The sequence below is a fragment of the Podarcis filfolensis genome (genome assembly GCF_964270895.1).
Source record: "Podarcis filfolensis genome assembly, chromosome: 8".
NCBI classification, from domain to species: Eukaryota; Metazoa; Chordata; class Lepidosauria; order Squamata; family Lacertidae; genus Podarcis; species Podarcis filfolensis.
Window position 1 is genome coordinate 89058987 of NC_139611.1, and position 18833 is coordinate 89077819.

At 47.9% G+C, this 18833-nt stretch overlaps 1 protein-coding gene and 1 long non-coding RNA gene across 4 annotated transcripts in view; one reads left to right on the top strand and one right to left on the bottom strand.

The window, feature by feature from the left end:
• The window catches only part of SYNE4 (spectrin repeat containing nuclear envelope family member 4), a 31944-nt gene extending 13146 nt beyond the window's left edge, over nucleotides 1-18798 (bottom strand). For 2 of the 3 annotated variants that reach the window (XM_083627306.1, XM_083627305.1), the window contains exons 1-8: nucleotides 18180-18602; nucleotides 13548-13850; nucleotides 11625-11775; nucleotides 7215-7391; nucleotides 6823-6960; nucleotides 4599-4793; nucleotides 2058-2316; nucleotides 611-708 (exon numbers count right to left, since the gene is read on the bottom strand). In XM_083627306.1, coding sequence (XP_083483432.1) covers nucleotides 611-708; nucleotides 2058-2316; nucleotides 4599-4793; nucleotides 6823-6960; nucleotides 7215-7391; nucleotides 11625-11775; nucleotides 13548-13687 — 1158 coding nt within the window. In that variant the 5' untranslated portion in view covers nucleotides 13688-13850; nucleotides 18180-18602. Of the gene's footprint in view, nucleotides 1-610; nucleotides 709-2057; nucleotides 2317-4598; nucleotides 4794-6822; nucleotides 6961-7214; nucleotides 7392-11624; nucleotides 11776-13547; nucleotides 13851-18179 lie in introns of all 3 variants that reach the window. The other variant, XM_083627307.1, reaches the window with a different exon arrangement.
• LOC310769202 overlaps nucleotides 1-18833 on the top strand; it is a 159198-nt gene that overhangs the window by 116234 nt on the left and 24131 nt on the right. The window lies entirely within an intron of this gene.

The following is an 18833-nucleotide window of genomic DNA, read 5'->3' on the forward strand; positions in this document are numbered from 1 at the left end:
TTACATGGCACGGGGTGAACATGGTTAATCTGTGGAACTCTCTCCCACAGGAGACAGTGATGGCCACCAGTTTAGATGGCTTTAAAAGACAATTGGGCAAATTCCTGGAGGAGAAGTCTTATCCATGGCCACTAGCCAGGATGGCTATTGCTCTCAATCCACATTCAGAGGCAGCTTCTGGGTACCAGTTTCTGGAAACCACCAGAGGGGAGAATTGCTCTCGCACTCAGGTCCTGCTTGCAGGTTTCCCAGAAGAGACATCTGGTTGGTCCTTATGGCCTTCCCCAGCTTGGCACCCTCCAGATGTTTTGGACTACAACTCCCATCAGCCCCAGCTACGAGGCAGTAACTGGCCCAAGGTCACCCAGTGAGCTTTGTGACTGAGTGGGGATTCGAACACGGCTCTCCCAGGTCCTAGTCTACGCATGGCCACTGTGAGAAGAGGGTGCTGGACTAGATGATCTAGCAGGCCAGCCTAAAACATCGTTTTGTTGCTGTATATACCTATTTTAGGCAGAAAAGTGAAGTGACCATATTCCTGCTCTCTCTTCCTACCAAGCCATGGGCGTAAGAACTCTCCCACCCACCCCAGCCATTCCCAAATGCTTACAGAAAAGTCTTCCTGGCTGCCACATCTCAAAGGCAAGGAACGGGATGCACAAACACAAGGCCTGCACTTCCGGCGAGGTTCTTCCCACTGGCCCAGACCTGCAGGATAACAAAACAGGTGAAAGGACCACTTCAGAATATCTGCTTGTGTTTTCTTTAAAAAGTCAACTTCCAGCCCTTATGAGCCTTCTCCAGCTTGGCACCCTCCAGATGTTTTGGGACTACAACTCCCATCGTCCCTAGCTAACAGGGCCCGTGGTCAGGGATGATGGGAATTGTAGCTCCAAAACAGCTGGAGGGCCAAGATTGGCCATGCCTCTCCTAGCCCAACAGCCTAACCACAGTGCCTCTTCTGTGGTGAAAGACTCATAGAGCTGAAGGTGCTGTTTGATGGCTGTAAAAGGTAAAGGGACCCCTGACCATTAGGTCCAGTCGTGGCCGACTCTGGGGTTGCGGGGCTCATCCCGCTTTACTGGCCGAGGGAGCTGGCGTACAGCTTCCGGGTCATGTGGCCAGCAGGACTAAGCTGCTTCTGGCGAACGGAAACACCGTTTACCTTCCCGCCAGAGCAGTACCTATTTATCTACTTGCACTTTGACGTCCGTCGGGGGAATTCGAACCGCCGACCTTCTGATCGGCAAGCCCTAGGCTCTGTGGTTTAGACCACAGCGCCACCCCTGTCCCTGTTTGATGGCTGCAGGTGCTCAGAAACTGATGATGATAATAGTAATAGTAATAATAACAGTAATAACAACAACAACAAATTATTTCTTATACCATCTGACTGGGTCGCCCCGGACACTCTGGGAGGCATCCAACAAAAATACAGCATCAAAAATTAAAAGCTTCCAACGAGAGGGCTGCCTTCAGATATATTCTAAAAGTTGTGAAGTTCTTTATCTCCTTGATATCTGAAGGGAAGGAGTTCCACAGGGCGGGCGCCACCACTGAGAAGGCCCTCTGCCTAGTTCCCTGTAACCTCACTTCTCGCAGGGAGGGAACCGCCAGAAGGCCCTCGGAGCTGGACCCCCGTGTCCGGGCTGGACGATGGGGGTGGAGATGCTCCTTCAGGTATACTGGACCGAGGCCGTTCAGGGCTTTAAAGCTCAACACTTTGAATTGTGCTTGGAAACGTACTGGGAGCCAATGTAGGTCTTTCAAGACTGGTGTTATATGGTCTCGGCGGCCGCTCCCAGTCACCAGTCTAGCTGCCGCATTCTGGATTAGTTGCAGTTTCCGGGTCACCTTCAAAGGGAGCCCCACGTAGAGCGCATTGCAGTAGTCCAAGCGGGAGATAACCAGAGCATGCACCGCTCTGGCGAGACAGTCTGCGGGCAGGGAGGGTCTCATCCTGCGTACCAGATGGGCCCTTGTTCCTGTGTCATAATTCAACCCAGCTCCATACCCCCAAAGCGGGGGGCCCTCCCTCCCTCCCAGGCCACGCCTACCTGTGATGGCGCTGGAGTATGAGGAATCCTCTTCATCATGCGACGTAGATCCCCCTATATCCACAGAAGGATCCCACTCCAGATCCACGTTTGCCTCCACAGCGGGAGCTGGCTGCTGGCGGTGCAGAGAGGGGTTCTTTGGGGTCGACTGGCGCATGGGGGCAGCAGGAGGCTGGGGCGGCCCATCCAGGGATTCTTCTGCGAGGGACTCAGACTCCAAATCACTGTCCCGGTCCGACAGCCACTCATCCTCAAAGACCTGGGGGCAAAGTAATATGTTCAGGAGAGAAAGAGAGAGATCTGCAGACATGGAAGAGTTATCGTCCACTTAAAGAAATCTCAGGCAGTAAACTCACTGCACCTTCAATGCCCATTTGCAACACACCCTTTCCCTAGAGGAATTCTGAGCGCTGTCGTTTTCCCGTCACAGAGTTACAATTCCCAGCTTAGCCCAGGATTCTTTGAGGGGAAGAACGAGCTTTGCATGTTCTTTGACGATATAGCGCCGTGGGTTCCTAAAGAGATGTCCAAGATTGAACCTGGCAATATGCTCTGCAAACATTCTCTGCCCCTGAGCAGCGCCCTTCACTTGCAAGGGGCTGGATTCTGCACCCTCGTAGTAGTTTCTGTGCTTCTGTCATGCAATTCGTTATGATACGATACTCTTTATTGTCATTGTCCCATACAGAACAACGAAATTGAAAAAAACCTACATCAGACATTCAAAAACCAACAAGCCTGCTATCCCAGCTATCCCAACCTGGTTAGCCCCCTAAAAACTCTGATACACCATTTACAAATAGAATATACTCCCAAGAGACTCCTTACACTGCGTTTAAAACCAAAATCGCATTTGGATAGAAACTGTTTCTCAGGCGGCTAGTCCTAGTCTTTATAACCCTGTACCTTCTTCGAGAAGGCAGAAGCTGAAAGAGATCATTTCCGGGGTGCGCACTATCCTGCGCTATTCTCTGCGGCTTTCTTATGACACCTGGAAGCATAGATTTGATCCAAGGTAGGGAGAGTGCACCCAATTATTCTCTCCGCAGTCTTTACAACCCTGGACAGCATTGTTTTTCCCCTGGCCTTGCAGCTCCCAAACCACACACACAGACCATAAGTTAATACACTCTCAATGGTACAATGGTAAAATGCCATCAACAGGTCCTTGGAGAGATTGTTTTTCCGGAGGATTCAAACATGCAACTCATCATTTGATGAACATAGCCTGCTGGATCCGGCCCATGGGCCATTGTGGCGTTTGCCCTCCTAGGTGGGTCATAAGGAAAGGGTTAAATGAGTGTGAAGTGATTGGCCAGTGGGAACCCAAGGAGAGGAGTTAGAGTTGGAGTTGTGTGGAAGTCAGTTGGGAGTTGGAAAAGGGAGGATAAGTCTGTGGGTTGGTTTTGAGTTTTGATGTGAGAAAGTGAGAGAAACTGTAGGAGGAGTCAGAGAGACAGTTGGGATAATCAGTTAAGAGTTATTAGGAAGGTAGAGGCCGGTACAGGAATGAATATTAAGAAACTGACAAGAAAAATTATCTGAAACCATAAACTTCTTCAGGCTTGTAAAATAAACTGGATTATTTGTTTTAATGTTAACAGCTGTCTGGACGCAGTGTGTACCCGAGAGAAACGGGTTGGTGGCAGCACAGAAGTGATCCTAGTGGTGGCACAGGGATCAATAGACCGTCCAACGTCCGGGGACCCTGTGTGATCGCCACATCCATCTAGTCCAGCAGCCTGTTCTCACAGTGGCCAACCAGACGGCCATCGTGGGAAACCATCAAGGAGGATTCGAACACAGAGCAGCTCTCCCTTCCCATAGTTTCCAGCAGCTGGTATTCAGAAGAATTGCTGCCTCCAACTGGGCAGGAAGGGCATAAAAATCATGGCTAGTAGCCCACTCCTCCCTGAATTTGTCTAATCCTCTTTTAAAGCCATCCAGGTGGGTGGCCATGGCTGCTTCCTGTGGCAGTGAGTTCCGCAGATTAACCCTGCACTTTGCAAACGAACTCTTTTATTTTTCAACATTCAACCTCATTGATGTCCACGAATTCTCACCTAATGGGAGAGGGAGAAAAACTTTACTCCATCCACTTCCTCCATGCCCTGCAAAATTTTATAAACTATCATGTCACCTCCTGACAGCTCCCTCACTGCAAGAAGCGAAGTTACAGGGAACCAGGCAGAGGGCCTTCTTGGTGGTGGCACCTGCCCTGTGGATCGCCCTCCCACCAGATGGCAAAGAGAACAACAACTACCAAACTTTTAGAAGACATCTGAAGGCAGCCCTGTTCAGGGAAGCTTTTAATGTTTTATGTATTACTGTATTTTAATATTTGGTTGGAAGCTGCCCAGAGTGGCTGGGGAAGCCCAGCCAGATGGGCGGGGTATAAATAATAAATAATTATTATTATCATTATTTTATACGTGTGACCTTAACCTAATCCTAATCTGCGGCTCGCCTTTTCCAATGCCTTGATTGGCATATCAGAGTCCCTCTCCCTCTTCCTGAGCAAGGGAGACCCCTGTTACTCACCAGCCGCATGCTGACCAGTCGCCCCTGGAAGCGGAAGACTCTGCGGAAGACCTCCTGGCAGAAGCAGCTCAGGTCCTGCAACTCCTCCTCCAAGACTTCTGCGTCCTCAGGCTGGCTCTTCTGGATCAGAGCTTCCCCGTGCACCAGCAGGTGGTCAATGCGGTCTGCATTGGCCTGCACGTCTTGCTGGAATGCCTGGACATCAGGAAAGAGAGAGGCAAAGGGCTTATCCCTCCGCTGGTTTTGGACTACAAGTCCCATCATCCTCCCTAGCTTGTAGGACCAGTGGTCAGGGATGATAGGAAGCAGTGACTGCCATCAACCTGGATAGCTTTAGATGTGTATTTCGATCTGTTTTTCGTTTACTGCCGATTTTAATTTTTTAAAAACACAGTATTTTAGCTTGCTGTTTCTTTTTCTTTTTTTCTTTTTTATACGTTTGAATTAATTTTTTAACATATCAGTTCCAACAGTAGTACAACATAACTTCTCATCTTATACAATATTTTTTGACTTCCGTCAACATCTCTGATGATTTTCCGTTCTTTATCACTTATTATGAATTTCTTAATTTCATATTACCTTTAATTGCCCTTAACTAATAATTCTCCTCATTATCTTTTTTGCAATATTTCAAATACCGTATTTTTCACTCTATAACACGCACCCGACCATAACACGCACATAGTTTTTAGAGGAGGAAAACAAGAAAAAAAATATTCTAAACGAAACAGTAGATGTATGATTTTTGTGGTTCATGCTGTGGCCACAGACGTGATCTGACGGTGAGTTTGGGGTAGCCCAATGCAAAAATCCTGAGGATCCATGTGGATCCGTGCTTTGTAACCAGGCTCTCTGTCCCTCTCTCCTCCCCACTCAGCGGCTCTTCTCCCGCTTTGCTGTTTCAAAGCGAGCCACAGAGGAGGGAAGGAAGGGGGACCATGGATCCTCTGCTCACGACTGCAGCAGATCCCCCTGCCATCCGTAGGCATTCGCTCCATAACACGCACAGACATTTCCCCTTACTTTCTAGGAGGAAAAAAGTGAGTGTTATGGAGCAAAAAATACGGTAATTCACCTTACAAAACTTCTTGCAAACCTACAAGCGTAATCTGTTCATCACAATTGCTTTTCAAATAGTCCGTAAATTTACTCCAGTCTTCTGAGAATCTCTGGTCCTGCAGCTTTCGAATCCTTCCTGTTAATTTATCTAATTCTGCATAGTCTATCAATTTCATCCTCCATTCTTCTTTCGTCGGTAGTTCTTCTTGCTGTTTTCAACTGTTTTTACTCATAATTCTATGGCTTTTTTTTCCTATTTGTAAACTGTTTTACTTTTTTAAGAAATCAAGCAAAATTTATGTCTTTTATGTTGTTTATGTTTGTTATAAATTTGAAAAACCAATTAAAAAAATTGGCGGAAAAAAGAAATCAATCAAAATATACATTTTTATGCAGTACTTTTTTCTGGGGGTATTCAAAGGTATGCAGTACCGACACCTTCCCCCCCAAAAAAATGTTTAAATTGTGACACTTCCTGTAATAACTTCATGGTGAGTAAGGTAAACGTAAAGGGACCCCTGACCATTAGGTCCAGTCATGGCCGACTCTGGGGTTGCGGCGCTCATCTCGCTTTACTGGCCGAGGGAGCCGGCGTACAGCTTCCGGGTCATGTGGCCAGCATGACTAAGCCGCTTATAGCGAACCAGAGCAGCGCACAGAAACACCGTTTACCTTCCCACCAGAGTGGTACCTATTTATCTACTTGCACTTCGATGTGCTTTCGAACTGCTAGGTTGGCAGGAGCAGGGACTGAGCAATGGGAGCTCACCCCGTCGTGGGGATTCGAACCGCTGACCTTCTGATTGGCAAACCCTAGGCTCTGTGGTTTAACCCACAGCGCCACCCGCGCCCCATGGCGAGTACCAGCCCTTAAAAAAACTAACACTGAAATTATTATGAAATAAGATAAATCTCTGAGCTTTTGCTGGACACTATCCATGCATGGATTTTTAAATTTTTTTTTGCAAGAACATTGAGGTGTCCAGAAATGTTTTCCTCAGCAAATGTCCACCTGCTCAAGATGCCAGGTCCTGAGCTAAGATACCAGACTCCAGAAGCGTTCAGTGAATCCCTGGAGAAACGTGTAGCCTTGTGGGAAAACTGCAAGAGTGCAAACCCTTGATTCCCCCCTCCATGGCCCCTTCCTCAGCTTTTTCCCTACCTGCAGCTGTATCATTTTCTCCAGCGACGTCCCTCCAGAGAAGTGCTCCACGTCCGTGAGTCGGAGGTCCAGCTCCACCAGCCACACCCGGATGGTCTCTTTCTCCAGCTCAAACTTTTCCCACTGGTTCACAAAATGCTGGCGGGGGAGGGAAGGGAAAGAACATATCAAACGCCGCCCGTTATTCACAGAGCTAAGAAATACTTGGACAATATTCTAGGAGGAACATCTGCCCTAAAGCAGCTATTCAAAAATGGCCTAGGTTATCCCTGTGGAATCGTATGATGCATGAAATCCACTCTCGACTCCGAGTATATTTCAGTTATCCCGGAGGGAATGTGGACCTCAAGGTGACTGTGGACCTCCAAGGTCCAGCGCTCACCAGGACCCACCTTCAGCCTCTTGCAAATGGCAGCCGTCCGAGCCTGCAGGTAATCCCAGCGCTGGTTGACCTCTTGCACCGTGGGCCGGAGCTGTGGGCCGATGGCCCCGCTCCTCACCAGCTGATGGTATCGCCTGTTTAAGGATTCCAGAGGCAGCAGCTTGTCTGACACTTGTCTTTGTAGCACCTGAAAAGGAGCCATGCAAAATGCCAGTAGGAATGTTGCAGGAATTTATGTATAGGTGGGGGGAGTTGCCCCTCCAGCAGATATCATGCACATGCAGCCCACTGCCAAAATCAGCACAATCACTTTTGTGACTTTTGTTATTTGTCCCCACAAAACACTTCATCACAGTTTCTTCCTATATATTCCAAGGGCCTTTGCTGCACAATACCAAATGTAAGAATTCACTGATAAATCTATCTGTGTACTGGCTCACTGGGAAAACTTCAAAAATGCATATAGACAGGTGAGCTCAGCTCCTCAGCAGCCCCTCTGCCTGAGAGATGATCCCTGGCATCCTGATACCTGAGTGCCAGACAGGTAGCCCTTCCAGGAATAACAAACCCAGATGAAGACAAAAGGGTGTGATGAACTTGGCTGGGAAACAGGGAAATGTAAATGTCTCTTTTGTTACAATTGATGGGTGTTTGGTGGAGGGCAAGGGGAACCATGGGGCAGGGTCCAGGATGCTCAGATTCCTGCCACCAGACCTCCCCTTTCATGATGTAACCATGATGTAGTTTGGGGGAGTGTAACATGGGGATTAGCAGCTAATAAAAGTTTGGGGGCTCTTTTGTTCGGGGCTTCCATCTTGTTCCACCTGGTGGCAGGTGGGAGTCCTGTCGCGACAGTCTTCAATCAAGACCAAGCCGACTGGCTGTGGTTTCCCCTGGTATTCCTGGCTGGTGTCCTTGTTTTTTTGTCCACGGGAGCCCTCAGATTTCTCCGTTAACAGGGAGCATTGAAACTAGTGCAGGCAAAAGTCTTTGCTCCCACCTCCCTACAAAGTGGTCCAAGGCTGCTTGCAAACAAATAAATGGGTGAATAAAATGTTATTAATGTAAGGTTACCAGGTGTCCCTGTTTCCCACGGACAGTCCCCAGATTTGGAAATCAGCCCCCTGACAAAATCCATTGAAGTTGAAAAGTGTCCCTGGATTCATTGAAAAAAATCTGGTAACCTTATATTAATGGTTCATGCAGCTTTCGTGTGGATTCACCTAGAAGTCGGTTCTGTCTCCTTTCTGTGTGATGCCATGATCTTTTAAAAAACTGCCTTTTAATAATATTTTAGAGTGCATTTTCCTCTCAAAAACATTTCCTTCAAAATACCCATTTCTCACAGCTGTCCATGGAGGCGCAGGTTCATTCTGTGTCCAGGGCAGCTGTTTATCAGCTCCGTCTGGAACGCAGGATGAGACCCTCCCTGCCCGCAGACTGTCTCACTAGAGTAGTGCATGCTCTGGTTATCTCCCGCTTTGACTACTGCCATGCGCTCTATGTGGGGCTACCTTTGAAGGTGACCCGGAAACTACAACTAATCCAGAATGCAGCATCTAGACTGGTGACTGGGAGTGGCTGCCGAGACTATATAACACCGGTCTTGAAAGACCTACATTGGCTCCCAGGACATTTCCAAGCACAACTCAAAGCATTGGTGCTGACCTTGAAAGCCCTAAACGGCCTCGGTCCAGTATACCTGAAGGGGCGTCTCCATCCCCATCGTTGAGCCCGGACACTGAGGTCCAGCTCCGAGGGCCTTCTGGCGGTTCCCTCCCTGCGAGAAGTGAGGTTACAGTGAACCAGGCAGAGGGCCTTCTTGGTGGTGGCACCTGCCCTGTGGAACACCCTCCCTTCAGATATGAAGGAAATAAGCAGCTATCTTCTCTTTAAAAGACATCTCAAGGCAGCCCTGTTTAGGGAAGTTTTTAATATTTAATGCTGTATTGTTTTTAACACTCGATTGGGAGCCACCCAGAGTGGCTGGGGAAACTCAGCCAGATGGGTGGGGTATAAATAATAAATTATTGTTATTATTATTAATGTCCTTGTCTGACAGCTGTGCACCCTCCCTTCCCCAGACGTTTACTCACCGTGAAGCAGGTGTGAGGGAACCGTAGGCCCTCCAAATATTGCCTGAGCTACAACTCCCAAGAACCCCAGCACGTATGGCCAGGGCTGGAGAACAGTTGTAGTTCAACTGTGAAGCCCAAGGGCGGGGCCTGTATTGATTCCAGATCTCTGGGTTCTGTGATGAAAGCCATTGTGACGTAGTGGTTGACTAGCACCTTGTAAACCAGGGTTCACATCCCACTCGGCCATGAAGCTTACTCACCGCTGGTGACCTTGGGCCACTCGCTGCCTCTCAGCTGGAATCACAGAATTGTAGAGTTGGAAGGGACCCCCAAAAGCCATCTAGTCCAACCCCCTGAAGCGCAGGCATCTTGCCCACAGCCATCCCTGCCTGGGCTTGAACCACCAACCTTCTGGTTGCACACACTGACCCACTGAGCCACACAGTGCACTGACTTAATGTTGTGGAGATGAAATGAGGAGGGTGGGCGCCTTGGAGAAAAAGGCGGGATATAAAACAAATAAGTAAATAATGGGTGCTTTATAAATTGCCTATACTGAGCAAACAGAAAGAGGGGGAGAGACGTGTAACCCAGAAGCAGCAGAAGTCACAGCGCCTGCAACATTTCCGTGCAAATTGTGTTGGTCATAAGCGATGATACAACGTCAATTAACGCACCACCGCAAAATTAAGCGAGTCCCAGAACCGTCTCCATTTTAGCAATTCCACCTGCTGGCTGGCAGTCCAGATGCCTTGCTTTGAGCGCTATGAATTTCTGAGTGAGCCGTTCTCATCTTTCCGTTCCTCTCTCTCGTGCAGAAACATGCACACAAGGTGACCTGGATTGCTGCGGCTTCAAAAGTTGTTAATTCACACAAAAGTGTCGGTGGGGAAGAGAACAAAGGCGCATTCTCTCCCCTGCTGGCTCCCCTCGGAAGGGTGGCCAATCCTTCCTAAAGGCCTCATTTGTTCGCTCATTTGTTATTTTTGGCCCCTCGCTGCTCCTTTAAGATAAAAGGGCTGGCAAATCCCAAGCTATCAAATGAGTCCCTGGCAAGGAAGACTCTGTAACTGGCAGCTTCAGGGCTGCGTAAGACACAGAGTGCACTTAAAACACATGGATTCCCCTGAATAATCCCAGGAACTGCAATTCACAGTGCTAAAATTCCCAGAGTTCATTGGGGGGAAGCAGTGTGCTTTAATATGCAAAAGCCTTTGACTGTGTCGACCACAGCACACTATGGCAAGTTCTCAAAGAAATGGGAGTGCCTGATCACCTCATCTGTCTCCTGAGAAATCTCTATGTGGGACAAGAAGCTACAGTTAGAACTGGATATGGAACAACTGATTGGTTCAAAATTGGGAAAGGAGTACGGCAAGGCTGTATATTGTGTCCCTGCTTATTTAACTTATATGCAGAATTCATCATGCGAAAGGCTGGGCTGGATGAATCCCTAGCCGGAATTAAGATCGCCGGAAGAAATATCAACAACCTCAGATATGCAGATGACACAAACTTGATGGCAGAAAGTGAGGAGGAATTAAAGAACCTTTCAATGAGGGTGAAAGAGGAGAGCGCAAAATATGGTCTGAAGCTCAACATCAAAAAACCGAAGATCATGGCCACTGGTCCCATCACCTCCTGGCAAATAGAAGGGGGAGAAATGGAGGCAGTAAGAGATATGACATTCTTGGGCTCCATGATCACTGCAGATGGTGACAGCGGCCATGAAATGAAAAGACGCCTGTTTCTTGGGAGAAAAGCAATCTTAAAAAGCAGAGACACCACCTTGCCGACAAAGGTCCGTATTGTTAAAGCTATGGTTTTCCCAGTAGTGATGTACGGAAGTGAGAGCTGGACCATAAAGAAGGCTGATCGCTGAAGAATGGATGCTTTTGAATTCTGGTGCTGGAGGAGACTCTGGAGAGTCCCATGGACTGCAAGAAGATCAAACCTCTCCATTCTGAAGGAAATCAGCCCTGAGTGCTCACTGGAAGGACAGATCCTGAAGCTGAGGCTCCAATACTTTGGCCACCTCAGGAGAAGAGAAGACTCCCTGGAAAAGACCCTGATGTTGGGAAAGATGGAGGGCACAAGGAGAAGGGGACAGCAGAGGACGAGATGGTGGAACATGAGTTTGACCAAACTGCAGGAGGCAGTGGAAGACAGGAGGGCCTGGCGTGCTCTGGTCCAGGGGGTCATGAAGAGCAGGACACGACTAAACGACTAAACAACAGCAAAATTCCCAGTGTTCTTTGGGGGGAAGCAGTGTGCTTTAAAGGGCATGGTGTGTATGCAAAGCAAGGGCCAGATAACCCGGCCCTCAGGAGGTCCCTCCTTACCTTGAACCTTTGCAGCTCTTTCTTGGAATTGGCATAGGAGACCTGCGAGGAGTTTGGGGAGGCGGCCATCAGCTCAGCAGCCCACAGCCAGTCCTGGAAGCGGAAGAGCAAGTCTTGGAAGGCTTTCTGGAGTTGCCATGCCTGCTCCTCTCTGGTACGGGGAGAGGAATCGATCCGTCAATGCACGAAACCAAGGCAGACTCTGGGAAGAAGGACCACCCCACCAACCACCTGCCAGAACTCCCATCTTGAATTTAAAAACATTTATACAGGGCGAGTCTTTTAAAAGAGATTCACCCTGTATATTCTGTATCCACGGGGCCTCTTTTAAAGGACTCACCCTGTAAATAGCTTATATTTTTTTAAAAAAACACCCTAAATGTTATTTCAATTACTATGTACTTTTAAAAACATTTTTTTTTTTTTGTGGCAACAGGCCTTTGCAGCCATTTAAATGTTGATTGATCAGTCTCCTGAGTGATTACCTGTATCCTCACCTGCACTTTATATTTAAGGCACTACAATATCACTTTAAACTGTCATTGCTTCCCCCAAAGGAATCTGGGAGCTGTATTTTGTTTTTAAATAATGTTTTAATTCAAAGGTTTTTTCATGAGTAACAGAAGTACATTCAGCGTCTCTGCTTTCAAGTCGTAGAGTCCTTCATACAGTTCAGCTACGTTTCGTTTGAGATATTAGGGGTAGTATGAGTTTGAGGGAGAGAGAGAGGTGGAGAAAATAAAAATGGGAGGAGTTGTAAACTTTCATTCTTTTTCATAATACGTGAGCAGAGCTACAGGTATCTTGGTTTTGCTGTAGTTTGTTCAGGATGCTGGGAGCTCTCATGAGATGCCCTATTCCCTTCCCAGAGTGGTTTAGCAATAAACCCCTCTCCATGGGGAACTCTGGGAATTGTAGTTCTGGCAGGGACTCTCCTTACGATGCTCAGCATCCCGAACAAACTACACTTCCCAACAGTCCCAGCCACAACTGTTCAAAGTGGTATCATTGTGCTTTGAATGTGCGGTGCACAGGTGGCCTGTATTTTTTTATTAACTTGAAACTCCTATTTTGCATTTCGCACTCCCTCCTTGAAACACTTTGGTACAGAAATACTGATCTGCCCCACAGAGGACCTTAAGGTCCATGAATAATCATAGTTTAGAGGTCCCAGGCCCTAAGGAAGTCAGACTATCCTCCACCAGGGCCAGGGCCTTCTCAGTGGTGGCTCCGACCTGGTGGAACACTCTGTCCCATGAGACCAGGGCCCTGCAGGATTTAACCTCCTTCCGCAGGGCCTGTAAGACAGAGCTATTCCACCCAGTGGCGTAGCGTGGGTTGTCAGCACCCGGGGCAAGGCAAGTAATTTGCGCCCCCTAACCCGTGGATTTGCCCTAACCCCAGATGTTGCGCCCGGTGCGGTCGGCCCCCCCTGCACCCCCCACGCTACGCCACTGATTCCACCTGGCTTTCAATTTGAACTTAGCCTGATCTTTTATTCCCCTCCCCTTTTTATGAAGATTCCCCACTCTGGGATCCCACAGCTAATTCTCCCCTTGCCTCCTCGCTGGCCCAAATAGGACTAATTTAGCCAGCTAGCCCTGGTGATCATCTAATGTTTATTGGATGGATTTCCCCCCTAAATTGATTTCTGAATTCTGAATTTATTGTTATTCATGTTTCATGCTGTTTTTTGTTGCATCAATTAAGTGTTTTAAATTTGTTGCTAGCCACCCTGAGCCCGGTTTTCTGAACCGGGAAGAGCGGGGTATAAATAAAAAATTATTTATTATTATAAATAAATAAATGTTAAGGTTGCTCACAGGTGGGCAAGGGAACTTCTTTTGAGGGGCTCTGGGTCTTCACCCAAAAGCCTAGCCTAGTGTGCTAACCAAAAACCGGGAGATTTTTCCAAGAGCTCACCTGATGCGTTTTTCCACGGACACCATGGAAAGGTTGCAAACAGCCATCTCTGGCACCGGCTGCTCTCCATGGAGCGTGGCACATCCGTGGCAGTCGCTGAAATCAAGGGGCATTTCCTGCCTCCAGCCAATTCTCTGCATTCTCAGCCCAGAGCTTTGGTGTGATGGCTTCAGCTGACTATCTCTGTGGCGGAAGATGCGTCAGCCCTGTCCGAGAGTTTGCAGACGGCTCGGGAAACAATGAATGCCACATGGCGGCCCGTCGGTCCGTGGAGCGAGTTCAGGATCTGCCCGCCAACTCGGTCTGAGAAGGAGCACAGTTAAATTTTAGAGAAGGAAAGGGAAAGAGAGAAATTAGCCGTTGCAGATCTCGAGGAAGGGGGAACATCAACGTCTATCTGGAGAAAAGACAAAGGGGTCAAATCCAATTTCTGACAGGCTTAGCCCAGGGGCGGGGAGCCGCAAGATAGGACTCTGGGCATGTGCAGAGTGCATTTACCTAAGCATCACCACACATCTTGGCTAAGAAATAAAAACACTGAGGGCGAGGGCAAAGGCCTATTTATTGCAGAGAGAGAAAATCCAGACACTGCAAAGAGCAACCTTTCTCATCCAAGTTTCCTTCTCTTTTAGTTTATCGCTTAGGTAGCCAAGTTCATAACGACATATCTGCTTCTAAGCAAATAAACACAGGAAGGTTTATTGCCCAGGGAACCCATTAATTAGTATTATCTTAAAGTCTGCTGAGAATTTTCCGCATCACCAACTGTGCACCATCAGTGATATAAAAGGAGATCAGTAACAGGCTCACGCAGTCCAGATTGGAAAATTTTCAGATGAGATTGATGGAAGTGAAAAAATTGTATAAGATGTTAAAATATGTTTCATTACTGTTGAAAACGATATGTTGAAAATTAACAAAAAAAATTATATATATAAAAGAAGAACTAGATGATTCTCAGGGTCCCTTCGAACTCTACGATTCTCCACTCCACCCCCACTATGATCATTCTGGTCGCCCTTTTCTGAGCCTTTGCCAACTAGACAACATCCCTTTGAGCAGAACTGTGCAAAGCACAGCAAAAATGGCAATCAAGGCAGGAAGACGAGCAGAAAAAGAAATGTCAGGTTTAGCAAGAAAGCTGCAAAGCCAGATTCCACACACACACACATACACACACACACACACACACACACACACACACACACTTCTTCTGTGGTGGTTTTCACAATTAACAAATACTACTCTGAGGTGCTGGATTGACGGTGGGAGGGATGGCATTTCAAACTGGCATCCAAGAAAGAAAGAAAGAAAGAAAGAAAGAAAGAAAGAAAGAAAGAAAGAAAGAAAGAAAGAAAGAACGACTCAGTCCTTTTGTTAGAAGGAAAAGACCAAGTGGGTTTTGTTGCAAAGGAAGCAATTTAGCCAAGATTCACAAGAGGCAGGAGAATCACTGTCTGAGCAGAGGCTGTTAAAAGAAAAGAAAAGGAGGGGAAACCACAGAAGCATAGAATTGTGGAGTTGAAAGGAGAACCCAAATGGTCATTTGGTCCAACGCCCTGCGGTGCAGGAATCACAGCTGAAGAATCCCTGACAGATGGCCTAGCCAGGATTTTTGTTTGGGGGGGGCAGGCGTTTTGTTAGCAGAATGTTTCCGAGCACAATTCAAAGTGTTGGCACTGACCTTTAAAGCCCTCAATGGCCTGAAAGGCCCAGTAGACCTGAAGGAGCATCTCCACCCCCATCGTTCTGCCTGGACACTGAGGTCCAGCTCCAAGGGCCTTCTGGCGGTTCCCTCAGTGCGAGAAGCAAAGTTACAGGGAACCAGGCAGAGGGCCTTCTCAGTGGCGGCGCCCGCCCTGTGGAACACCCTCCCACCAGATGTCAAAGAGAAGAACAACTACCAGACTTTTAGAAGACATCTGAAGGCAGCCCTCTTTAGGGAAGCTTTTAATGTTTGATGCATTACTGTATTTTAGTGATTTGTTGGAAGCCGCCCAGAGTGGCTAGGGAAACCCAGCCAGATGGTCAGGGTATAAATAATATATTTATTATTATTATTATGTTTATGTTTATGCACCACAGCTCCCCTTTCTTACCCTGACGGCTGGGTTGGCACCATGTTCCAGGAGACATTTCACGGCCCCAAGGCACAGGTTGGAAGCAGCAATGTGGAGGGCTGTTCCGTGGTTGAAGTCACTACACGTCGAGTTCAGAACTGAAGAGGGAAGGAATAGACAGGTCGCGCAGGTATTAGAACCAACTTGCCACTGTTAGGATTTCGCACTTACTCGCAGCGATGAGCCAAACCATGGTTTAGTGAGAATGGGCAAGCGTACAGGCAACCAGAGAGGAAACTGAGGCTGCTCCATCCCTCCTCCAGCTCTCCTTTCACCATGCTACCCAGAGCTAAGCCATGGTTTGCCTTAGTCACCTTCAAACCTAGGCTCATGGTTTGTCTCCCCCAAACAAACCACAAGTGGCAAAGCAGGAAAAACTTTGGTTGCAACTCATGGTTTGTTGGGAGAGACAAACCATAGCGGGGTATAAATTATTATTATTAACCGTAAATGGAAATGCCTTCTCCCTAATCCTTAGTGAGAAAGAAAGAAAAAAGAAACTTTGCCCATTCTCAAAGGTACTTTTGTCCTTATTATTAGCCCTGGGAAAAAAGAATTAACGCCTAACAAAAATTGAGCTCCACCTGGCTCTCTTTTCCTCCCAAAAGGCTACGGGAATGGTTGGGAACAATGCCAGCCTCCTTCCCTTTTATGCTCAGGCCAGAAGATGCCCCCCTCTCTGTGCCCTGCCTTATCAGCCCTTGTGACTTTTTCAAATATTGCAAATATTCTCACTGCAGCTAAAACAAACACCGTGTTTCCCGGATGGCCCTTGCAGAATTGTTGCGGCACCAAAGCAAGCACAGCGGCAACTTCCCTTGGGTCGTCTGCGGCGTCCCCTGCCAATAGACTTGGCAAACACGTATCGGTGTACGCAGAGGTTTGCTTGGCTTCTCTTTTGGCACGTAGCTGAGGGCATGCACCTTGCAAACGGGCTGGCCAGGGCGCTCCAGTCAGGGATCTGTTACCCAGAGTTTGTGGGGCGCAACAGTAAACAGGACAGTGGCTCTAAGCGTACACAGAGTTCAGTCTCTTTCCCCCACAGGTGTCCATACCTGCCTGGGATCAGGGAGCACAGAATCCGTGCCAAAAGCTGTGGTCTCTAGGTAGATCAGAGGCATGTCGTTTTCCAAAATTGAGCATCCAAGCTACATCCAAGCTAGAGGAAATATATAGTTTGATTAGCCGGAGTGAGAAACAGGCATTCCTCAAAGTTGAAACGGCACCACAGACACAGGCAGGAAACTCTCTTCAAATATAGGGCTTTGGTCCAGCTAGCTTAGTGTTGTCTACACTGACTGGAAGCTGCTCTTCAGGGTTTCAGAGTGCTTCTGGACAATATTTTGCTGTGGTTCTTCTGCATGAAAACTTTTGCACATGGTGCTGTTGCCGTCAAAATGCCAGCCTGCATTCCTCATCCACCTTTAATCTTGATGCAACCTTTCTGGTGAAAATCCACTCATATAAAAATAAACCTCTTGCCAATATGACTTTGCAAACTATCCTTGTTAACTGTGTGCCTTGTCGATCCCATAATTTAGCAGCAAGAGAGAGTGTGCCACACCTGCAGGATTGCTGTCTGCGATTTCACATAAGTCAAACAGACACCAATAAGTCCAACAAACATATTGTTCTAGCATATTGCAATGACATTTTGATTTCCCAGGATGGAACAGGCTGTGTCTCTCTGCCTCACGCCATCATTGCAGTTTTCCAAACTGGCCCCAGTCCCCTCACTGGCATGATATTCACTAGGCACGGTACTTAGATACATCCCCAATATTTCCATGTTTTCAAATTGCAGAAATTGACCAAAGGTTTGGGTTTTGTCTGTTTCTCCAGACCTATGCAAACCTCCAGTAGCACGGCTCAGCTTTAGAAACTGCTTTCAGCAACGCTAGCATGCCAATACCTGAGATAGTGAGATAGCCCACAAGCATGCACAGAGTGCAATTCATTTGCCATTGAGTAAACACTGCCTCTCTATAATTATCTGGCATTTTGAGAGGCGTGCTCCCCCCCAAAAAAAAAAATAAACTGAAGGAACTGCAAGAAGCAAATAATTTAATAATCAAAATTTAATAAAACACAAATTGCTGCTTCTTTCTTTATTATTTTCATTGCCTATTTACTCTTAATGCACTGGAACCAAAACAGCCCCAAATGTGCTCTTAAGGTGCCATCCTACTAGCCTAATTCGGACTCCTTAATAAACTACATTTCACATCATCCAATCCAGCAATTTAGGCTGCAATCCTCACCCTGCTTCCCTGAGAGGCGAGAGCAAGCTGCGTTGAATTCAACAGGATTTCCTTCCAAGTAGACGCGGCTGGGCTTGCACTGTAAGACTGCAGTCTGACATCATGCAAACCGAGACTGAAACGCTGCCAAGTTTTATGGCACTTCACTCTCACCCTGACAGCAATTTAAGGAGCAGGTAGAAGGTTTCACTTCACGCCGGGGGCATATAAGCCTCAACCTGGAAAGTTGGCACGGGCAGGTGGCGACTTACCTGAACTGCCTTTCTAAAGAGTCACGCAAAGCAGCCCAGCTTCGTGGGATCAGCGATCCCCGCCAGATCGAAACCCAGTGTCTGCGGGAAGCTTGGAAGCTGCATCGACGGCCTGACCTTTTGCATTTCTCCCGCGCGCCTGTCAATCATTAAACAGGTGTCCTAGCGCGGTTGCCACATCATCCACAGCGGGGAGCGCGCAAGAGGCGCAACAGCTGACTCCATCCTCTCCTCTGCAGGGCGCGCACACCTTGATGGATGGAGACCTGGAAGCGACGCGGTGAGAAAGGGGGTGGACTTTGCAAGCGAAGGGTTGAAAAGGGCAACCCCAAAAACGTCTGCCCCAAACCTCTGCCGCTCCTCCTCCTCCTTCCGCCCTCCCTCCTTCCTCAACAGGTGAGCTGTGTTCTCTCTGCAGATACCTGCACAAAGAGAAACCAGGAGCAGGGAGGGTTGCCAGGTAATTTGATTCTCCAACGGTAACACGGGTGTGTGGGGAGGGAGCCCAACCCATCGGTGCACTCCTCGGACAAGCCAGGTGCTTCTTCTCCCTTTGCAAGGAACAAAAAATAAATCACACGCTCTGCACCGTGCAAGCAAGGGCTGCAGTGACCAAGGAAGAGGCAGCAATAAGGAGAAATGGTGGCGTTCTCT